We start from the raw sequence: 22826 nt of genomic DNA, 5'->3' as shown, positions 1-22826 counted from the left end.
ATCTTAGTGAAATAGATGCATTGCCCAGTTTCGAAAAATCTACTCTTAAGTTCAAACAAAATGACATAGTATCAGCTTTCGATGAAATAAATTCATTTTCAGGTAAGTTCCAATTACTGAAAAATATTTTTTTGTATGAAATGCTTTCTGCTAGGTGGAAGAATGAATGCTAAAATAACCAATGCTTTGATTTATATGATCACAGTTGATCACCTTCCCTTATCTTTCACAGAACGTAAAGGATTTCAATATTTCAAAAAGGTCGCTTTACCACTATATAAGGCTCCAGGGCGTTCTACAATTACAAGACAAGTTGATGAAAAATATACAGTTTTAAGTTCCAAAATTAAAGACAAATTCAAGTTGGTGGATAATTTTTGTCTAACAACTGACGCATGGACTGATAGTTTGAATAATCGAAGTTTTTTGGGACTAACTGTTCATTATCTTCAAGAAACAGAACTAAAATCAATTACACTAGGAGTATTTTTATTAGAAAACAAGCATACATACGATTATATTGGAACTACTTTACTACATTGTTGTCACGAATGGAATATTTCTAAAGATAGAATAACAGCAGTTATTACTAGAGAGCGGATTTCTGTCGGGCTAGACAAGGCCAAACTCGGTACGGCTCGTACGGTTTTGAGAATTTATTGCAGTTACCGGCTGCACTTCGTTTATTTGAGATTAGAATAACGCTGCTTCGTTGCACTCTGCTGTTAATTCCAGTTCTCATTTACTTAGCCGTTTGATTAATAAATCGTTAATTGTATTTATGGAATCAAGTGACAATTAAATTCAGTGATTACCTATCACCCGCTACTGAGTCCCGGCGATGCAGCGCGTCCCCACCTATATCGTGACGTAGCCCGACAGAAATCCGCTGTCTAGTTATTACAGACAATGCAGGAAATATGGTGAAAGCTGTGCATGAATTTTTTGGTAGTAAGAAACATTTACCATGTTTTGCGCATACTACCAATTTAATTGTTACCAACAGTTTGAAAGATGTCAATAATATTATTTCTTCAGTGAAGGCTATTGTTACGTTTTTTAAAACAAGTCATGATGCGGCCCAAAAACTTCGAACATATCAAATACAGAATGGGAAAACAGAAGGTTCTTGTCTGAAACTTATTCAAGATATAAGTACTAGGTGGAATTCGACATACTACATGTTGAAACGATTTTTGGAGCTTGCACCATTGATTAGCATTATCCTTTTTGACAATCAAAATATTAAAATGATTGATCAAGAAAACATTGCAATTTTGAAAGAGTTGATATTGGTTTTAGCTCCCTTTGAAGCCATGACTGTCGAAATGTCAGGACAAAATTATGTCACTTCAAGTAAGGTTATACCAATAGTACACTGTCTAAAGCTTACTTTAGATAAAGTAGAAGTTAGCACTAACGTTGTCAAACAAATTTTGAATAAGTTAAAAGAGGAGGTAGCGAGAAGGTTTTATTCGGATAATTCCAGCGTGGAAAAAAATAATTTGCTGTCAGTTTCTACTATACTCGACCCAAGATTTAAACGCATACACTTTGAAAATCCATTAGCAGATACAGCAGCAGTTGCAAGAATAAAAGTTTTAATTGATGAACACAAAAAAAATGACTCAGTGTCAGTGTCACCACGAAATTATGACAAAAACCAAGAAAAACTTACTGACATGACCAGTACTGGATTAAATTTATGGGCGGTTCATGACAAATTATCCATTAAACAAAATGAAGGAGTTTGTAACAATTCAGGTATACCTTCTGAATTAAAAAACTATTTAAACCAAACCTTAAGTTCAAGAACAGAAGATCCTATCAAGTTTTGGACTTCGGTCAAACATGTATATCCATATTTATCAAAAATTGCTTTGAAACACTTAAGTATTTTAGCCACATCAGTGCCGTCTGAAAGACTTTTCAGCAAAGCGGGTATTAATTTAAGTGAACTGAGAAATAGACTTGCAAGTAAAAGACTCTCCGCTCTTCTTTTTTTAGGATCTCTAGAGGAAGACGAGTGGCATTTAAATAATTGAAACGTGCAAGCTCTAAGTTGAAAATCATTTGTTACTTAATTCTATACAAAATTATTATAGAATATAAAATTTATTTTTGTTATGTTTAAGAATATAAAATTTATTTTTGTTCATGTTTAAGAATATAAAATTTATTTTTGTTATGTTTAGTATAGGAAATTTACTTTTTATTTTTTGCTAAATAAATATTATAAAAGCAACTAATCAGGTGGTATTTTTTTAAAAGAAACTTCATATTAAAATATGAAGTTCGTTAAACACGTCAATATTATAAAACAAATTTTAAAAAATCGATTTTTACGAATCGATCTTTTTTTCTCAGAAAAATCGATTGTTAAGAATCGCCCGAAACAAAAAAAATTGATTCTTAGAATCGATCTTCTGCTGGCATTGTGGGCATCACTACCGTGAATTTGTAAGAAGAATCGGTCGAAATGATTCGATGATTTTACGAATATGCAGGGTGTGGTAAATGATGGGCTCAGAGCACGTCGTAGGTGCAGTGGGCGCCGAAGAGTAACTGGTAAACGTATTTTCACTGCTACTCTGTTGCAATTTTTTTGAAAGGCAGTGTATATAATTCATTTATAATTATAATTAAACTAGCCGACCCCGTGAACTTTGTTTCACCTACAATTTAATTTTGAATCTGCAAAACCGAATGCTTTGAAATCTTGCAGATGATTTAACCATATGATAAGCATAATACATTTTTAATATTATTATTTTAGAACAAATTTCATTACCATAAAAATGGTTACTGTTAGAGGGGAACAATTTCGTCATACATGATTTTTAAGTAACTTTAACCGTTTCAGCAGCGTAAGCAACGGAAACTGTTAAAGGAGGAATAATTTTGCCGTTTTTCCGAATTTTTCATTGCTACTTCGCTCCTAATGATCGTAGCGTGATGTTATATAGCCTACATACGATACATGGACTATCCAACACAAAAAGATTTTTTGAATTCGAACCAGTACTTTCTGAGATTAGTGTGTTCAATTAAACAAAAGCTTCAGCTTTATTATATAAGTATAGAAGTATAGATTTGCAAAGAGAATATAGAAGTTCAAGTTTTGTTTCGTCTTTTTTTTAATTTCCAAAATAAATTTGTATTTAATTAGATCCAGTGACCTGTGACTAGTTTACGTCAAATAACAAAGTCTAATAAATATACAACAATTGATTCACAATTATTATAAGATTAAAAAAGAAATATTACAAAGTGTTTTATATAATTTTTGCAGTTTGTAAGTATTTTTTACTTTAAATTTTTCAGTCTAATCAAAGTACAATTTGTTTTATGTGTAAATAGTTTGTCGTTTCTTGGCAATATTTGAGCCGAGGTCTGTTGATGAAGATGATATTGAAATGCAATGTACGCCGCCTGAAGTAGTCTGCTTCAGCTGCTATAGGTGACTTGGTACCTACAAAGTCAAAAAAAATGTATGTAGCTGCTTACCAAAAATTTGTGACTTGGTGTAACAGGAAAAACATAACTGTGTATTTAGAGAACGTTTTATTGGCCTATTTTCTGGAAATGAGGAAATTAGAAATTAAAAGTTCCACAATGTGGTCACATTATTCCATGATAAAGTTATTACTGAATATTAAAAATGGTGTTGACATCAATAAATTTCAAAAACTTCGAGCCTATCTAAAAAAACAAGGCGAGGGATACAGTGCCAAAAAGTCCAGGAATTCGACAGTTTCTTGAGATAAGCTGATGATTTCAAATATTTAGCCATGAAAGTTGTTTTAATCATCGGAATTGCGAGAGCTTGTCGCTGCGACGAAATGGTTAAAATGACTGTTGATGACTGCGAAGAATACTTATAAATTAAAACAAATTGCTATAGCATTACACAAGGTTCAAAAAAATGACTGTACTATTAGCGAAGCCACCGAAGTTTGGATCATCCTCAAGTCTGAACTGGAAGAAAATTGCAGTCTTGAAGAGGTCAGACACCTAGAGGGAAGATTTGATTTGGCTCTGTTCGCAGTACACTTTTTATAATTTACTCGATCAGCGATTTATGGGCTAAAGATTGACTGAAGAACAAAGAAATAAAGCCCTACAGTATGTCGGTAAGTACCATCCCAACTGTATGTCAGATGTAATTAATGAGGCAAAAATGTCACCTTTCGGAGCATATTTGTTTTCACATCAAACCAAAGAAAATGTTATACCGGTTGCTTGGTGGAGTGCATTAAAAGGTAGAATAAACGAAGAAACAATAGACTTAACCAACCAGTTACATACAGCTATAGCTTCTTCTGCAGGCATTGAGCGAATTTTCTCCACGTTTGGAATGGTTTATTAAAAAATTAGAAACCGCTTGGGGGTGGTAGAAAAAGCTTCCAAACTTGTAAATATTTTCAAAGCATTAAATTAACAAAATGTACATGTTTTTGATTCTTTTAAAACTTAAAGCATATTCTAAACATGTTTTAAACAGTTCTAGAACAACGAATGTTTTATTTCACGTTTTGTTTTTAACAGTTTAAAACCCATTATTTAAAACTATTTGTTTAAAACCTACAGCAGAATGGTGGTAATTTCGAACACTTGGTGTAAAATAAATTGTATTTCTTTGCATTTTTTTTAATTAACTTTTATGGAAACGTTAAAGGTGCGAAGGTTCAATAACGTAAAACCGTTGTCTTGTGTCTACTTGTGACATCCACAATATGAGATTGCCAATTTTGTCAAACGGAAAATGGCCAACTGGAGAGAAGAAATCTAAACAACAAAGAGAAAAATTAAATAGAGACTGAGTCAAGTTTATCCTTCCAGTGATCGAGTTTTCCTCGATACCAGACCTACATAATTATCAATCACTTTTCGAGGGTATTTTGTAGTTACGCAACCAACGATTGTAATTTCTTCCAATAATTATTTTGGAAAGAGACATTTTTTAATTTGCATGGAAAATCCATAAGCGACTAGATGAAAATCATTCTGAAACACCTGTATAAAAAATTTAATTTTATGAAAAATAAATACTTTGGGATCAATTGACTATGCGACAAATATACGTGGAACCAATTTTCCCGACATAAATGACAGGCAAATTATTATTTATATGAACATTCAACCTTTGATAAAAACCAACATTTAAAATTTCCGTGTCAAAACACCCCAACAAAATAGCTGAAGGTCACCAAAATTGAGCAGCAAAGATCAAAGGCACCGACACTTTAAAACTGTTTTACTACTTGGAAAGGCGGATACACAAAGACCCTCAATTGTTCAAAGAATACTCGGAATTTATGGATACGTATTTGTTTCTTCAACACATGTCAGAAATTTCAAAAACAGACAATTCAGGTTATTTTTAAAGCCATCACCAATTTATTACGAATTTTCTCCCACGACTAAACTGCGAGTAGTTTTCAACACGTCTTTAAAAACCAACAACAATAAGTCAATAAATGACACTTAACAGGTCCCCAACTTGCAGCAGGACCTTTTCAGAGTTCTGTTACGCTTTAGAACTCATAAAATAGGAATTACGGGCGACGTGCAAAAAATGTGCCGCCAAATATTGTTACATGATGATTGATGAGGATGACCAACAAATATATATTTGGCGTCACAATACTAATGAACCGGTCAAAGTGTATCAATTAAATACCGTTAATTATGGGTTTGCTAGCTCGTCTTTTCTTGCCACAAGATGTTTAATAGAACTCGCCAATCATTCAAAATTTCAATATCCCGGAGCCTCCAATGTACTCGTAATTTATAACGATTTTTAAGTCGATCTTATTACCGGGGCTGATACCATCGAACAAGCCGCACAGTTATTAACTGACGTAAATTCCATTTTAAAATCGGGTGGTTTTCAACTTCACAAAATAAATTCCAACTGCTCCAGGTTAGTGAATAATCTTCAGGTAAAAATGCAAAGTAACCTGTCCTTGGATAAACACGGGGACGGTAGAATATTATTCTACCCTCCGGATAAACAGCAACCCACAAAGACATTAGGTGTCTTTTGGCATAATGATACCGACACAATTACATTTTCTACAAATATAAAATTTCGTTCCCAACACATTAAGTAGCATAAACATTTTTATAAAGCGTCCATACTTTATTGTCATAAATAAGCCTCGTGCTCAGTTCGTTTAAAATCTATTAGAAATTGTTGAACGTTTACAGCTACTACATAATTTTAGATATTTATGATTTGTAATACTTTTTCATCAAGATCTATATTGTTATTTAATTAATCTACTACAAACTGACCTCAATTTACATCTCTAAAATTTTATGTTTTTTACAGATGCCTAGAACATGTGCAGTGCCATGGTTGTAATTCTACTCTTAAATCAAAAGTGTCTTTCTTCAAACCTCGTAAGTTACTTGAAAGAAGTAAAGTTTGGGAAGAAGCTTTGGTATTTACTCTCGGAAATACTAAATTTATTTTTGAATTATTACATTTTAAAAAGGAGGAGGTCATAAGGCAGAAACATTTTTACCGCGAAGATCAAAGCATTTTCGCGTTGGTGTGTATTACTATTGGAAAAAGAGATAGAAATTATGAAATTACGGTTCTGTTATATCAGGACATTTTTTTAACTCTGAACATATCCCATGCTTAGTTCCTATGTTCATAAAAAAAACAGATGAGCACATTGTAAGTATGTAACCTGCTTGATTTAAGAAAGAAAAATAAAGAGAATTTTTGTAGATAAGAATAATTATCTATATATAACTTTAATTCATAACTTTCTGAGGTAACCAGCGTCGGTCTGGCCCGCCGGCTATCCGGCCATAAAAAATTGGTCAAAGTCTATTTCGATAGAACTTCTCTCGCCCTTGAATTATAATCCCACAAATCCAGTTGTTTTAAAAAATTATTTTCGTTTTGTGATGTAGAAGTAACACGCCCAGAGCCGTACTGACAATGTAATAGTATATTGTTCAACGAGTGAGAAAGTTGGGCATTCCACACGAGGATGAGAGTTTCCGGAACGAGCCAAAGGCGAGTGGAGGAACTCATCCGAGTGGAATGACCAATTTCTCACGAGTTTAACACTATACTTTTTCTGCTCATATAATCAAGAAATAAAGACAAAAAAAAAACAAGAATTATTTTTATCTAATACTATTAAACGAGCAAAGTTTGTATATATATATTTATATATATATATATGTAATGGGTTTCTCGAAAACGGCTCTAACGATTTCGATGAAATTTACAGGTTAGGGGTTTTTTGGGTCAAGAAATCGATTGATCATAGTTTTAACTTCTGAAAATTACAGCTTCATGCATTTTCAGCAATTTTCAGGCATTATATATTATATATAATATATATAATATATTTGTTGCTAGGCAACATCAGATGACACTACACGAACACGAGATTGTTTTATATGAGAAGTTTGGGTGACAGTCTGACAGTACGTTTGACGTACCTTTTTATCTTCAATTGTACGTACCGAAACATACTCCACTGTATAGAGGACGTTGAAATTCACCTCCTGAGGTGAGAAAATTTACCAAAAACTAAACAGTGAGCGGATAAAAGGCACACGAAAGTGTGTTGAATTGAGATTATTTTGTCAAGCATTCATTTCAGAGGTTCCACGGTCAGTGTCAACATGTGATCGTTTTCGGGGATGGGACCGTGTTATTTGAGTTTTTGGGCTCAACGTTTCGCACACTTTCGTAAATGGCATCTTCGGGAGCAGGGTTGAGATTGAGAAATTAGGAATAACACAAAAGAGCACGGTAACTCAGTATGTTAACCACACCAGAGGCGAAACTCTTCTGGCAGTAAGAATGTGGTTGTGACCTTTTTCTAGAGTCGAGAGAGAGAACTAGGAAAAAAAAAACGACAGAGAGAAAACTTGGGTAACAAATGAGATGTCAAACAATAATTCCAGTTTTCTGTTCTTTAATCTCTACATGTCACTTATCAGTGTTTAAAACAAAGACTGCTTATGGAATTTCTTTTTTAATGTGTATTTTTAAGTAGCGCGTGTACTTCAAAATGCATACTATACGCATATTTATCTGTCCTAATCTGATCTAATACTACCAAACGAGCCGAGTGAAACTCGGTCAACCAGATATTTAACATTAATGATGACGTGTAAACAAAACATAACCAGGGTAACGCATGACGAGTTCAATTTTTATTAGAGGTGATAGTGGGGAACTGTGGAGAAAAGAAAGTGTCGCGTTCTGATTGGACAAAAGCTGTGGAGAAAGTGCTGATTCTTCAATAGATTGAAAAATGGTCAATTTTCTCAATCCACAATTCAGTAAAAATTCAACATTTTCTCAATATGAGTAGAAAAAATATATTTAAAGTACAAGTGTTTATCACTGTTATTGTTGCTGCTGTGTAAGAATTAAAGGAAATACAGAAGTTCGGCATTTCTCTGTACAGTCTCTCCAACAAGGCCGGTTCAACACAGTAAGCGAAAGATGCACCTCTTAAGGCCGCCTATGCTTTTATTTTAACTTTATAAAAATAAAATAATATTAGATTTGCATTGAATCACCACGTACAAAATATTAGGAAGAGACCGAGACGCCCATCGAAAACTGTTCAGAAAAAGTTAAATTTTAACATTCCACTATGAGGAGTGTTTCACCAAAACAGCGCATAACTTGACACTTTATTATGACTCTAAATAATTAACAGTGAGTGCGCCTATGGGTTGAGTGATTGGACCTTTAGATCAATCTCGACAAAAGATACTAGATATATGATTGCATTTCTGGGTAACAATTCGACGAGACAGCGGTGTGACCAAAACCAGATTTTTTCCTAACATTTATCACGTTTGCTTTTACCATAAAACTCCATGTCCGTACATACCTAAAAATTTTCCCGGTATAATCGGCTGGTTGTGGAGTTTGATCAACAGCTTTGTTATATTTTTCTGTTGAAATTAATTATTTTACACATCTAGTGGTTAGTATGTTTGTAGGTGAGTGAGAGGACCAGACAGAACTGAATAATAAAAATGGCGGTGTAGTCTTGATATTTATTGAAGGTATTGAAAGCAAAGTCTGTGAGGGTCCGTCATGTTAATACATATTAGTATGTGAGTTGTCAGGGATTTTTCTTTAGTTACAAGCTATGATATATACAGTTTATTTCCTTATATACTCTTAACGTGTAAATCGTTTTAAGTTGTAAATCATTATCATTTGTTTTTTGTTTGGCAGGCGCCTTTTAGTTCAATAAAGAAACCCAAAGAAAACTTAAGATTGTCTGACTTGAAATACAAGTAGAAGCTTAACATTTTCACTGTTCCTGTTCGTAGCCGAATTTGATTCTGTGTATCATTCCGTGGCGCTTTGTCATCATTAATTTTAAATTCAAATTGCGATTAACATTGAGGTAAGTGCAAATTACAACTAATTTTGAAATCGTAGCTATTTTAAAATATTTAAAATTGAAAAATTTTTGTAATATATTTATTTTTCCTTACTCTCTGATATGTATATTGTGGGCACCAGAAGGATTTAACCTATGATACACGATTCATTCAAGGTGTTTTTTTGCACCGCATTTTTGATTATTCAGTACGTGGTACATGCTGGTATTGAGTTCTTTGTGATATAACAAAACATTCATCGTGAATAAAAAAGTACTAAGTGGTACCCAGAAGAGAAAATTTAAAATGCAGAAAAAACAAGAACTTGAAGACATTTTAAAGAAAGTGCCAAAATTACAGACATTTTTAATTTCTGAGAAACCTAGTACTAGTAGTGAGGTGACAACTTAAAATTTGAAAATTTTACTAAATGTAAAAAAAAAATACAGTCACGACTAATCTAGGTAAGCGTATTTAGGAAAATTTTAATTGTATTGATAAATTTAATTCTTAGATGAAGATAACGATATAGATGTGAATATGCAAGATTCACACTTAGAGTGTCAAACCATAAATGAGTTTCATCTTTCTGATAATACATACTATTTTAGTTATTAATCCAGGTCCCAATGGATCCTTGAACAGTAAAATATATATCTATTTGGAAGAAACATCCATTTCAACCGACCAATTTTGGAAATAAAAAATTACCATTTGATCCCAGAAAAGTGTATTTTAGGAGCCTTGATTCGGGAGAAAAAGTTAAAAGAAAATGGGTTTCATATTCAACACAACATTTTTAGACAATTTTAATGTTATCTCACCAGTTTCAAAATATCTGCAGAGCAAATCGCTCGACTGTTTACGAGTATGGTCTATTATTGAAAATTGGGAAGGTACAATGGGCCCAAAGGCGAGGCCTAAGTGCCGGCTGGCTACGGTCAGCCCCCATAAATTAAGAATCCAGAATCCAGAATTATTGAAAATTTAATTCAACAAATTTCAAGCAAGACAAATGACTAACATTTTTAAAAATTATATGAGTAAACAAAGAATTTTACTGTATTCTTAAACACAGTATTCAGTGAACAGGTCGATGTTGATGTTGAAGAAGATTTACCTTTCAGAAGAGTTTCTTCCAAAAAGAAATTGCCAGGTGAAATATCGAATGATGAATGCTAAAAGCAATTGCCAGTAGAAAGTTTTAAACAAAAATAATTTCAAATTTTTGGTTCAGTTTTTGTGAGGCTCCAGGATGGGTTTATGCCAAATAAAGATTTATTGAGAGACTGTTCACGGTTAGATCCAAAAAAATACGAAGAAATTGTGACATCACCGGATAGGGGATTTCTTGATACTGCTTTGACGACTTTCTCTAAACTAGCTTGTATACAGAGAACACAGTTACTTAAAGAACTCCGACAATTTGCTGTTCCGTATAACAGTTTCACAGTAGAGTAGTTATCGAGGTGACAACAGTAAAACGGATCAAGAAGACGACGACGACGACGATGACGAAGACACATGTACTTCAGACAAACAATATGAAAAATGCGGAAAATGCCTTTCTTGTGCGTTTGCAGTAATATTTGATCTCTCAAGTCAATCTGGCTTGTTTAATAATATATAGAACGTATTTAAATATAGAATGACTTTGCCTTGTACGCAAGTTAGATGTGAAAGGGCATTCTCAAAACTAAATGTTGTTAAAACTTTTGGCATAGCTTGTGCGCAGAAATTCTACAGCGCTGCCAGCATTCTTTTTCCTAATTTAGAGGACCACATACTCAAGACGGCGGCCATCGATGAAGGCCATTTAAATATTCTTATTAAACAAATAATTAATGCCTACATGCGAATAAGAATGTTTAATTTGAGCAAAAGACTTTCATGTCTTGCTCAAGGCACTTCTGTTAGACATGTGTATACAAAATTGGTACTGTTTTCACATCCATAAATATATTGAAGTATAATTATGTTTATTTATTTATATAAGGTGAAATATATTTTAGTTGTGATTGATTATTAGGTGACTTTAATTAATGATTTTAAACTTCCCGGTAAATAATCAAGCAATTGTCTAGGGATATCAAGTTCTGTAAATAATTTGTGATTATGTTGGCAATATATTTCTCTAGCGTTAGGGCAAAAGGACTTAAGTCAAAAAATAAGCATTTGGAGTTAAGTATACCATAACATGTAATTACAAGCCACAAACCGTCTGGTAAAACGGATTTAAGTCATTTCTATAAATTATACCTTTTTTTGGGGGGGTTTTAAAGACTTAAGTTCTATAAAGATGTGAAAAAAGGCTTAATTCAACTTAAGTTTTTATTACCAAAGAATAAATATGGCACAAAGGTCTTAAGTCCTCTTAAATCCTAATGATTATTCTTTGAGCGCGACCTAATTCCTTTTGACCAATACGCCAATCCGCGGTCAATCGTCTGATTAAACATAGTAGGCTGACGTCATAGTTAGTTAAACATCATAATGTCGGAGCACACAAAAAGGATTTTGAATGAAAGTAAGTTCTTATTATTATTACTAATCAAATCTATCGCAACATATTTTACAAAACATTTCTTAATAATAATGTGAAAAAGTAACTTGGCTTTTTAAACAGTTATTAATGTTATTTATAAAAATTGTTTTTAACTCAAGAATGTTGTTTTTTCCCTAGAATATGAGAGTCACACAAAAATTGACTGGATTATAGGAGATGGTTACGACAGCGATAGGGATCCTGAATATGAATGTAAAGTCGGTGAAGAAGACAGCGAGAGTGACACTGACAGGGCTGTTTTTAAAAAAAGAAAAGTGTCAATTTACACATCAGAAGTACCACAAAAAAAACTTGCTTCAGATATTACAGTAAATGAAAGCGAACGAACTATTGAAAATGACGCAATAGGCATTGCTTCGGAAGTAGAAAATGCGGACAATGGACACGGAATTAACCAAGTTATAAATAGAGAAAAGCCTTATTCAAGAAAGCTAAGAAATGAAAGAAAATTAAAGCGCCATACTGGTCAAGAATATTTGACTGCTAAGGGAAAAGTTACGAGAAAACGAGCTTCCAAGTCCACTCTTTGTAGAATGAAGTGCAAAGATTTTTTGAGTGATGATTTGAGAGAAACAATTTTTAACGAATACTGGCAATTGGGCAATCGTGAACGAAGGATGAATTACATAAATAAATTGGTAACTTCAGAAGAAGTAAAAACAAGAAGAATAAGAAAACAACAAGATTTTAAAGAAAGAACTGTTACCTATAAATACGCATTTGAAATAAACGGACAGCGCCGAACAGTATGTAAAAAATGTTTTCAAGCGACTCTTGACGAAACTGAAAAGTTTATTCGAAATACAATTCTAAATAAATCGCAAAGCAAAAGTGGTACTGTTAGTGATGATAAACGTGGAAAACATGATCCTAAAAACAAAATATCTTGTGAAAGAATTGAAGCGGTTGTTTGTCACATAAATTCTTTTCCTAAGTATGAAAGCCATTATACACGTCGTGTTAATTATAAAAATTATCTACCTTCAGACTTGAATCTAACAAAAATGTATAAATTATACTGTGAAACAAACCTAGAACCAGTTGGAAGAACAACTTACGAAAATGAGTTTCGAAAATTAAACCTTGCTTTCAAACTCCCAAAAACCGACATTTGTCATAAATGTGAGACAATGAAAATGGAACTAGAAGTAACCAATGATGAAGAGGAAAAAAATTAAATACGGATCAAACAGAGAGAACATCACGAAGAAGCTGATTTAGCATATGCTTCTAAAAGAGAAGACAAAAAATTATCCAGAGAAAACTCTACATCAGTTTGCTATTCTTTCGATCTTCAGCAGTGTCTTCCTACACCTTTTTTAGAAACTTCTGTGTCATTCTATAAAAGAAAATATTGGACCTATAACCTGACAATACATAACTGCGATTCAGGTTCTGCTTCGTGTTACTTGTGGCATGAGTCACTAGCCATGCGAGGTGCAAACGAAATTGCTTCTAATCTCTTTGAATAAACAATTCAAAGAGATTATGGCTTTACCAACAGATATTCAAAAGATTACTTTTTATTCTGACACATGTGGGGGTCAGAATAAAAACGCTTTTGTAGCTGCCATGTTTTTAGCTGTAATTCAAATGAAAGAATCACTTGAGGAGATTAACCACAAATTTCTTACATCAGGCCACAGCCACATGGAATGTGATGCAGATCATTCACTAATAGAAAAGCAGAAGAAAGAAACTGGAATGAAAATCGCACATCCTCACGACTGGGCTACCTTAATAAGGTGCACCAACAAAAAGAAACCTTTTAATGTAGTAGAGATGTCTCAAGAAGACTTCTATAATTTTAGTGACTTGTTAAAAAACAAAAAGATTCAAGTGGCCGAAGATTTCTATGGCACGACTGTAAGTGGCTCAAATACACAAAACAGCAGGGAATAATTTACTATAAAAAAACCCTTAAGAAGAATGATCAGTTTTATGAAATAAATTTCAATCGGCGTGGTCGCCCTGGTGCTATAAATTTAAAGCAAAGATACTCAGATACGGTACCAATAGCAGAAGAAAAGAAACAACATTTGCTGGAGCTTTTGCCGCTAGTTCCGGTAATCTACCGGCGCTTTTATGAAAATTTAAAAACAAAGGCTGCAGCTGACAACGATCCAGATCTAGAAACATTTGATGCAGATAATGAATGATTTTTTTAATTATAAACTCGATTATAAATAAGTACATAATCGATTAATTATATTACTTTTGTTTAGAGTGAAATAATAAAAACTTGAAAAACATTTTTTATACTATTATTTTATGGCAATTCTACTGGCATCTGTTTACTAAAAATTTTACGGTTCAGTAATTAGTTCACTAAAACGATTGAATCACCCAATAAGATTTCTTTCAACAAGGCGGCATATAGAAAACTGTAACATAACTATCTACTTCCTTGCTTTTTGCAAAATCTTGGGAAGAACACGACTCTTGTGCATACATTCTTCTATTTGTTGCTATTCTTTGTTATTACTACTAGTAAAAATAATCCTACTTATTTTCTGCCTGTATGACGCCAGTAATGCCGTTACACATGTGTAAACAACATCGCAAAAACGTCCAGTTCATTGGAATTTAGTCAACACGCTAAATTGTTTTCTCGCAAAAAATTGACTTTAGTTTTAAAGGGCGTAAGTCGTTATCCTTTGAACTAAAGATTGATCAAAAAGACTTATGTCAATTATAACTAAGGACAAAATAAGTTTTTTGCAAAAGTGAAGCAAATATTAACTACTGGGATGTATTTTACTGTTACTATAAAGAATAGCTGACTTACAATCGATAAATCGATTTTAGACAACAAATTCATACTTTAAAAATTCATTGTGAAAATTGGCAATTATTGACTTATGCCCTTTTGCCTAACGCTAGAGATTTATATTGGCTGATTTCAATTTTATTAAGGATTTTGTGTCTGCGCAAGTTGAAACTCATTCTCCCTCTCCATTTCTCTGGAAACAAAATGAAAAAGTTTAACTTTTATAGTAATGGCGTCCTCTATCGGCCAATAGTACAACGTTGCGCCCCTGCTAACATTATATGTATTATAGGTTTACAGTTTGTTGGTTCTTGCTAGTATGTTCCGTGGTTGTCATCTGCAGTGACTATATATAAACATACAGTCAACGGTTTTAGTTGTGGACCAATACCGATAGATGGCGTAGGACCAACAGACGTCGCTTGACCAAATGCAGTGGCGTAACAAGCATATTTGATTGGCATTCCTTAACTGTGTGATTAGCTTATCGCATTAAAAGTTATCGGACCCCTAAAGTTTTTTATCCTTAGTTTCAATTTTTGCAAACATTATTAAACATGATTTTTTTTTCACGAAGTTGGTATTTAACAGTTTTCCTGTATTAAACATATAAAAAAATGATTTCACTAATGCACTTCCCAGTAAACACGAAACATTTATGAAACATTACGAAACATCCCAAACGCGTATAATTTGAAACGTTCCAGTGTAACATTTCATAAACAAACGTGCAACCTAAATAGAAACGTTTCAGGCACATTTTTGCTGAAACGTTTCTCAAACGTTCCTCTTGAGACGCATTTAAAACATTCTTCAGAGCGCTTGCGCACTGCAATTTTGACAGAGGAGTATTTTGTTATTGCGCATCGTGCTAGAACGACGGATTCCCGCGAAACGTTCGTGTTTTGTGAAAAAATAAGTACCATAAAGGTTCTTGAATCGGTATTAGTTTATCGCATTAACGTATAATAACCTACTGTATATTAAAGGTACTATTTTTATTAGTACATCATATGTATATGTGATTTGCGTAGTTGTAGCGTCAACATATATGTCGGAACAACATGTCGCAAGAGGAAAAAGAATTACTTGAAGAAAGGCATGTAAGTAGCTTATTCTCTAATCGAACAAATAAACTTGTGTTTCAGTAAACGGCATCTCCGTAGATTAGTACGTAACAATATTTGCAAGCCATACACCCACGGATCCACAAAGAGTACAAGTACTGATTTAAAATTAAGTAGCCAAATTTGCAGTGTAAAACACCAAAATAAATTCAACGTGCAATTGTGTAATCATCTTGATCCCGCAAAAAATATTCCATCGGCAAATTGTTACAGTATTGCTGTTGCCTCATCCGTTGATGACACGTATTGTGAACGTCGGCGATTTTCGCCGCCGCAGAAATCAACACAAGAAATAAATAGCTTCACATCTGACTTTACTCTTAATAATGAATTGCCATTTCTTGACACTCATGAAAATCCAGCTCATGAACGCCCGAATAATACTTTCGTGAATGATATTCGTAATTGGATACTTCAATACCGAACATTGCTCTCTCAACAAGCTATTAATGATTTGCTGCAAATTTTAAGACAAGGTGGTTACAATTTACCCAAAAACGCTAGAACTCTATTGCAAACGCCCAGATCATGTAATATTATTGATGTACTTGAAGGACATTATTATCACTTCGGGGTTGCGCGTGGAATTTTAAATAATTTAACTGATGTCCAGACAGTAAAAGAGAACGATATTTTAAAACTCAGTTTAAACATAGATGGGTTGCCACTGACTAAAAGCTCTACTAGTCAATTTTGGCCCATATTATTATCAATAGAGTCAAGATTATCGCCTCCATTTATTTGTGGAATATATCACGGTATGAAAAAACCAAGCGATGTTAGTCAGTTCTTAAATGAATTTGTCCAAGAATTCAAATTTTTAGAGCTAAATGGTTTAGAGGTTGGCAAAACAAAAATTTTTCCTAGGATTTCTAAGATTATCTGCGATGCTCCTGCCAAGGCATTCATTTTAGGTGTCAAGGGTCACACAGGCTACCATGGTTGTACGAAATGTATTGATCAAGGCGAGTACATAAATGGCAGAGTAACTTTTCAGAGTTTGGTTTCTCCGTTGCGCACAGATGATTCCTTCAAAAACAAAGAAGATGATGATTTTCATTTGTATAATAGTCCACTTGAAAATTTAAACGTAGGGCTTGTTAGTAACGTATGTTTGGACTACATGCATCTTGTGTGCTTAGGTGTGATGAAACGGCTAGTACTTTTTTGGGTGAAAGGTAAAAAAGATGTTAGAATTCCTGACTCGAAAATGGCCATTTTATCTAAAAACATCTTGAAGCTTAAAAAAGTTATACCTATAGAATTTGCAAGAACTCCTAGAAGTCTTCTCGAAGTCGATCGTTTTAAAGCAACAGAATTTAGACAACTGTTGCTGTATACAGGACCAATAATATTAAAGGATGTTTTACCCCGAGACAAATTTTTACATTTCATGTCGTTACACACGGCTATTCGTTTTCTGTGTTCACCTGAATTGTATCTTAAATATAACAACTCAGCTTGTGATTTATTACGTTATTTTGTAAAAAATTTTGGTGCATTATATGGGAAGGAATTTGTTTCTTATAATGTACACAATTTAATACATTTGCCAAATGACTGCTTGCTTCATGGTAATTTGGATGAATTTAGCGCTTTCAAATATGAGAATTATTTATACAATATTAAAAAAATGGTCAAAACTTCACGTCGACCATTACAACAAATTGTTTGCAGGCTGACCGAAAGACTACAATTAAATGAGAAGACTGGTGTCAGTTATCCCCAACTAGAATATGAAGTAGAAAATCAACTGAATGAAAATATTACATGCTTTAAGAAATTAAAATTGAAAAATTTTCAAATTATAATAAATGACAAAGATAACTTTGTCCTTTTAAGTGATAACAGTATATTTTGTGTCAAGTATATTGCTAAAAATTTCAACAATAACATTTTTCTTTATGGCAAAAAATTATATCCGCTATCATCATTGTACACTGAACCTTGCAATTCTCAAGAATTTTTTAATATAGTAACAACACAAAACCATTTATCTCAAGATTTGTGTAAGATACAGTGTGACGATATTAAACAAAAATGCCTGAAGTATATCATCAATGAAGAAACGTTGGTTTTTATACCACTATTGCATAACGAGAAACAATAAATCACGTTCATCAGGTTCGTACTTGTTAATCTAATTATCTTTTAATTATAAATTTATTTTGTATAAGACGAAACTGGTGTGTATGCAGTAAAAAATTATGAACTAAAATTTGTACTGGTGTCACGAAAAACTAGGGCAGCTATTTATAACATACTGTTGTAATATTTTAGAAAATTTTAAGCAGCATCACTAAGGTTGTAAAGTCTTTGTGATTTTACGGTTAACCATATATGCTTTTGCTGTTATTTATTAAGTATTTGTAAAAAGTATATTGGCCGAAGTTTATTTAAGGCATAAATAAAATTAATTACATTTTTAATACCAGCTAAAATTTCATAATGCTGATGAAAGAAATAGTTTTTACGCTAACAATTCCTACTTACAGTAGTCTTATCATTATAATTATCGTTTTAGTCTTCGTTTCTTTTTATTTGATTTGCTACTTAGATCAGCCCAGAAGTAAAACTACGATTGTGGGATATTTACTTACAACTAATAATATTTAAACATCATTCGTACAGCAATTGGTGTTTCATCAGAAATGGAAATAATCATTATAGCACTAAAATAGTGCTTGTTCTCTCTCGTTAATTTGTCGTTCCAGTGGACTGTTGTTGAATTCACCAAGGACGACGATTATCGGGAAATATCCTGCATTCCCAACAATTGGGTCTTCAGCAAAAACGACGAAGTATTTTCGTTTTGGCCGAAGAGGAATATACGAAAACATATCAAAAATGCAACTCCCCCAGAAAAGCAATGGGACGTTTGGCCGGCAAGGGTAATGCTTAAAAATAGCGGTATGCATATTTTTTCGCGTTGTTACGTACTGTTTTTAACATTTTAATTATAGTATCATATAAGGAAGCCATTTCCTTTGAGAAAAAAAATGAAAAGGTAACTGAGTCAGAGGGAGAAGAAGTTCGTTCCAAGAAACGCAAACGAAAGGCAATTTGTCTTAAGGATTTTATAACTGATGTACTAGAAGAAGAGGAAGATGATCAAATTCCACCTCCGCCAAAAATTATTAAAGGTAAAATAGTACATAAAGTTTAAGTATGTCGCTTTAATTTTTATATTGTGTGGAAAAAACCGTTTGTGTTTCAGCACCACCTTCGCCAGCTACGACAGTGCCTTCACGATCCCTAAATGATATTTGTATGTTAAAAACGAAGTGTGTTGTGTAATTTTTTATGTTTCATGATTTTAGTATCTGCCAAATCCTATGGTGACATTGCCACTACTTCTGGTGATACTTGTACGATAGATGACTAATAGAGTACGGTGCCAATCAATAAATTTCGGACACTAATGTCATTTCATTGTCATGAGTCTAATTTAACTACATGCAAATTTTGACGTGACAGTAAATTTGAAGTCCGAAATTTATTCGCCGGCCTTGTACATCTAATCGTTCATTTATATATTTGTTGTTCTGTTTTAGTATCAGTAAGAAGCTTGGAACGTAATAATAATGATTCACCTGCGACCTGTACGTAGATTACAATATCAAAACGTCGTACTTTAAGTTTTTAATTTTGTAGTATCGTTAGGTTCAGAAGTTAATACTTCTCCACAAGACTCCTTAATCATTACTGAACCATGTAATGTTGATGGTAAGTTTAAATAAAATTGAAACTGAAAATTACACATAGCTATTATATTTGTAGATCAAATTGTAGACAAACTAAATGAAATTATAAGAAAAACCACTCGGGTAGAAATTATGGTGAAAAGATTATTACAAAAAATCAGTAATGATCCTACACATACCCCATTACATAATACTGACAGTATTAGTAATACATGTATACAACCTTTTACAAAGTACCGGCTGTTATGTGAATACGAAGAAAGATTAAAATCTGGCGAGGACGCCAGAAAAGAACTGGTAAATATGCAATATCTAATGTGTTCATACGTATATATTTAAAATTTAAATCAAATAATTAGGACAACATTTTCCGCTTATGTGGAGGCAACTCCACTAAAGAAAATATAAAAAGGGGTTTGCGCCGCATATTTGATGATAAATTGGCTCGTAAATGCTCTTGGCTGGGTAGAAAAAATAATTTTCAAGTGTCTAACTTGATCATTATGGATGTACTAAAAACTAATAATATGTATATGTGTTTATTATTTTTATTGATTTAAAGTACATTTTAGATGCAGTTCGAAAAAATTTTCCGTTATTAACCGACAAAATATTTGAATTAACTGTTTCTACATGGCTGAGACAAGCAAATCTTCGCTTCACGAGAAAACTTGAGAAATAGTTGTATGTATAACTTTAACTTCCTGTCAGTATTTTTTTATATTTTTTGTATTTTGTTTTATTTTAACTGTGCACTTTGTAAGTTACTTTTGTTTAAAATTACCATATCATATATGTAATAAATACATATTCCAAAAAATTGAGTAGTATTATTCAGTGTTTATTTTATTTATTAAAAGAATTTTTTATTTAGTTATTTATGTATGTTTGTGGATTTAATGAATTCTACTAAAAGATATTAAAAAATAATATTTTGTTGAGGTCGTGATAAAAGAAGCCCGTATTTCGAACTCCAAACCAAATTTCAGTAGGTAAGTATATATGATAATATAATCCACATACACATATGTATATATGTCTAGTATTAAATTATAGCATAGCTATTAAAAATATACAGGTATTAATTTCTTGGTGAAACATTCTTGATACCTAAAAAGATGTTTTATACAAGATGTTTCAAAGCTGTTTTAAAAACGTTTCACATGAAATGTTTCAAAGAGGTTTCACATGAAACGTTTCAAATGAAACATAATAAGGGTAGGACATTTTTGGTTGCCGGGATGTTCCAGAAATGTGTCCAGGCTCTGTGAGAAACGTTTCATGTTTCTGAATGATTGTTTTTGACACATTTCAGACACATAAAAAGGTTTACTGGGTTGTTGAGGACGTACACATAATAATGATGCCGAAATAATTAACTGCGATCACAATTTGTTTATAAAACTGCATTTTTTTAATAAATAAATTAAATTTCGATCATTTCATATGTTTAGAAAAAATTTTAAATCACCACGACATGTTTAGCATTTTATTGTGAGTTTTAGCAAAAAGGTAATTGTTTTTTTTTTTGATACGTTTGTATGCGCTAAGATATTGATTCAATGCTTATAGTGGTACCTATTTTTGCAACACTTCCTTGCACAAACGTACCAAAAAATTTGATCGAAGATTATTTCGACAGAACTTCCCTTACCCCTGAAGTACAGTACAACAAATTCAAATCAACTTTTTGCTGGGCTCATCACATTTGGTGATCTGTAATTTTTTTATAAAAACTTGGTCCTATAAACAAATTATAATTTCAGCATCATTTTATGCAAACGTCCTCAGCGAATGCACCAGTGAAAGCATTTTCTAAACAATTTAAAAGTGTTAACAAAAACGTGTTTTACTACATCTTTGCAAAAGAAGCTCAGAATTTAATAACTTCTCCAACAATAAAAATTAAGGAAAAAAGTTGACTCAATTTGTTTGAGCGATTACACCTCTACACTAATAAAAAAAATGTTTGAACGTTAAAGGATCATTTTTATTGGTAGCAAAGTGAACTTTTTGTAAATGTACAATTAGTTTCTTAATCTAATTTGAAAAATACAGTTCTAACAAAAAAAGCTTTATTCCTTCTAAAAACTTGTACATACTCGTAAGTACACTTGTCATTACATAAGTACACACACATACCAGCACTACAGACCACAGAACTTACTGCAGACGTTGAGGACTCATGGCTTATAGGACGAACAAACCGAGCCGTAGTGAGTGGAATGCTTGTTGATAATGTCTGGGTTCACATCTGCCTCACTACCGTACTGCCATGCCAGTCTATTATGAAATATTAGGTACCTAATTATTGTTATAAAAAATAAAATATGTATTTGATCACAAATTCTGCAAAATTGAAAGTTTGGTGCTTGGTTTAAAGGTTTTTTGAGCAGGTTGCCGTAAAGAGGTGCTCAGATATTTACATTTTTTATGCATAGTAACTGAAATTAAAAGTCTGAGAAAAAATTTTACGTGATTACCACATTCAGTCCGTTGAGTGATGTGCGGCAGTTTATTAGCAACATATTTATTAAAAATATGTTTTTGGAAAAAAAGTAGCAAATTTTTATTAGTATATTTTTGCCAGTTTCTGTCAATTATTCTCATTGAATATTTTACCAATTTCGTTATAGATTTCTGAGGCACCTTCAAGGTTAACTGTTTTTCAGTATCATAATTTTTATACAATATTAGCAATTGCGATGATTCTTTCAAATCACGAGTACCTAAGAAATTTTTTTTGCAAAATGCACAGGTAAATTTGTCCAACAACTTTTTCACTAAATATCCTCCGAAATATACCACTGAACAATCTTCTAGTGTAGCTTCTGACTGACTGGGACTGGAGTGAATTGATGATTCTTCTGATAATGATGTGGATTCTTCATCACTATTGCCACTTTTTAATCTCTTCGAAGGTGAAGAAGAGAAAACATCCTCTTCGTCACCTTCGAAGAGATTAAAATCTTCATCGATCTCACAGTTTGATTGTTCTGGTGGTTTCATCAAATTAATCACCGTATGAGATTTAAAAAACCCATTAAATGTTGTAACTGTAGGATTTTTATTATATCCACCACGTTGTCGGTATATGGAAAAGAGGTTCTCAAGTGGGTCTTGATTTAATCTGCCAGTTAGAATGTATGGCAATTCTTCACTCTTACATACATTATGTAACATTTTGATGGCTCTTATACTTTGGATCATACCAAGAAAACAACTATCAATGAAAATCAACATGGTTTTGTGCGAAAAAAATCTAC

General features: G+C 32.7%; 2 protein-coding genes across 2 annotated transcripts; both read left to right on the top strand.

The window, feature by feature from the left end:
- Positions 1-920: 920 nt before the first annotated feature.
- LOC135143432 (zinc finger BED domain-containing protein 4-like) lies at positions 921-2045 on the top strand. Its single transcript, XM_064075299.1, has one exon. The coding sequence runs from the start codon at positions 921-923 to the stop codon at positions 2043-2045; it is 1125 nt and encodes a 374-aa protein (XP_063931369.1).
- Positions 2046-15763: 13718 nt separating this feature from the next.
- LOC135143322 (uncharacterized) lies at positions 15764-20375 on the top strand. Its single transcript, XM_064075185.1, has 9 exons — positions 15764-15832; positions 18571-18766; positions 18820-18999; positions 19074-19124; positions 19177-19224; positions 19411-19458; positions 19511-19582; positions 19637-19857; positions 20133-20375. The coding sequence occupies exons 1-9, from the start codon at positions 15794-15796 to the stop codon at positions 20160-20162; spliced, it is 885 nt and encodes a 294-aa protein (XP_063931255.1). The 5' UTR covers positions 15764-15793; the 3' UTR covers positions 20163-20375.
- The last annotated feature ends 2451 nt before the right edge of the window (positions 20376-22826 follow it).

This window comes from Zophobas morio, unplaced genomic scaffold (genome assembly GCF_036711695.1).
Source record: "Zophobas morio isolate AGI-343-1 ecotype UQ-CSIRO unplaced genomic scaffold, CSIRO_AGI_Zmor_V1 ptg000058l, whole genome shotgun sequence".
In the NCBI taxonomy this organism is placed as follows: domain Eukaryota; kingdom Metazoa; phylum Arthropoda; class Insecta; order Coleoptera; family Tenebrionidae; genus Zophobas; species Zophobas morio.
This window is presented reverse-complemented; position numbering and strand designations above follow the sequence as displayed.

Coding starts and splice junctions, on each gene's coding strand:
- LOC135143432 (XM_064075299.1), top strand. CDS start 921: ATGGTGAAAGCTGTGCATGAATTTTTTGGTAGTAAGAAACATTTACCA.
- LOC135143322 (XM_064075185.1), top strand. CDS start 15,794: ATGTCGCAAGAGGAAAAAGAATTACTTGAAGAAAGGCAT. Junction 19,225..19,410: donor CACTACTTCTGGTGATACTT/GTACGATAGATG, acceptor GTTCTGTTTTAG/TATCAGTAAGAAGCTTGGAA. Junction 19,858..20,132: donor AGGACGCCAGAAAAGAACTG/GTAAATATGCAA, acceptor AGTACATTTTAG/ATGCAGTTCGAAAAAATTTT.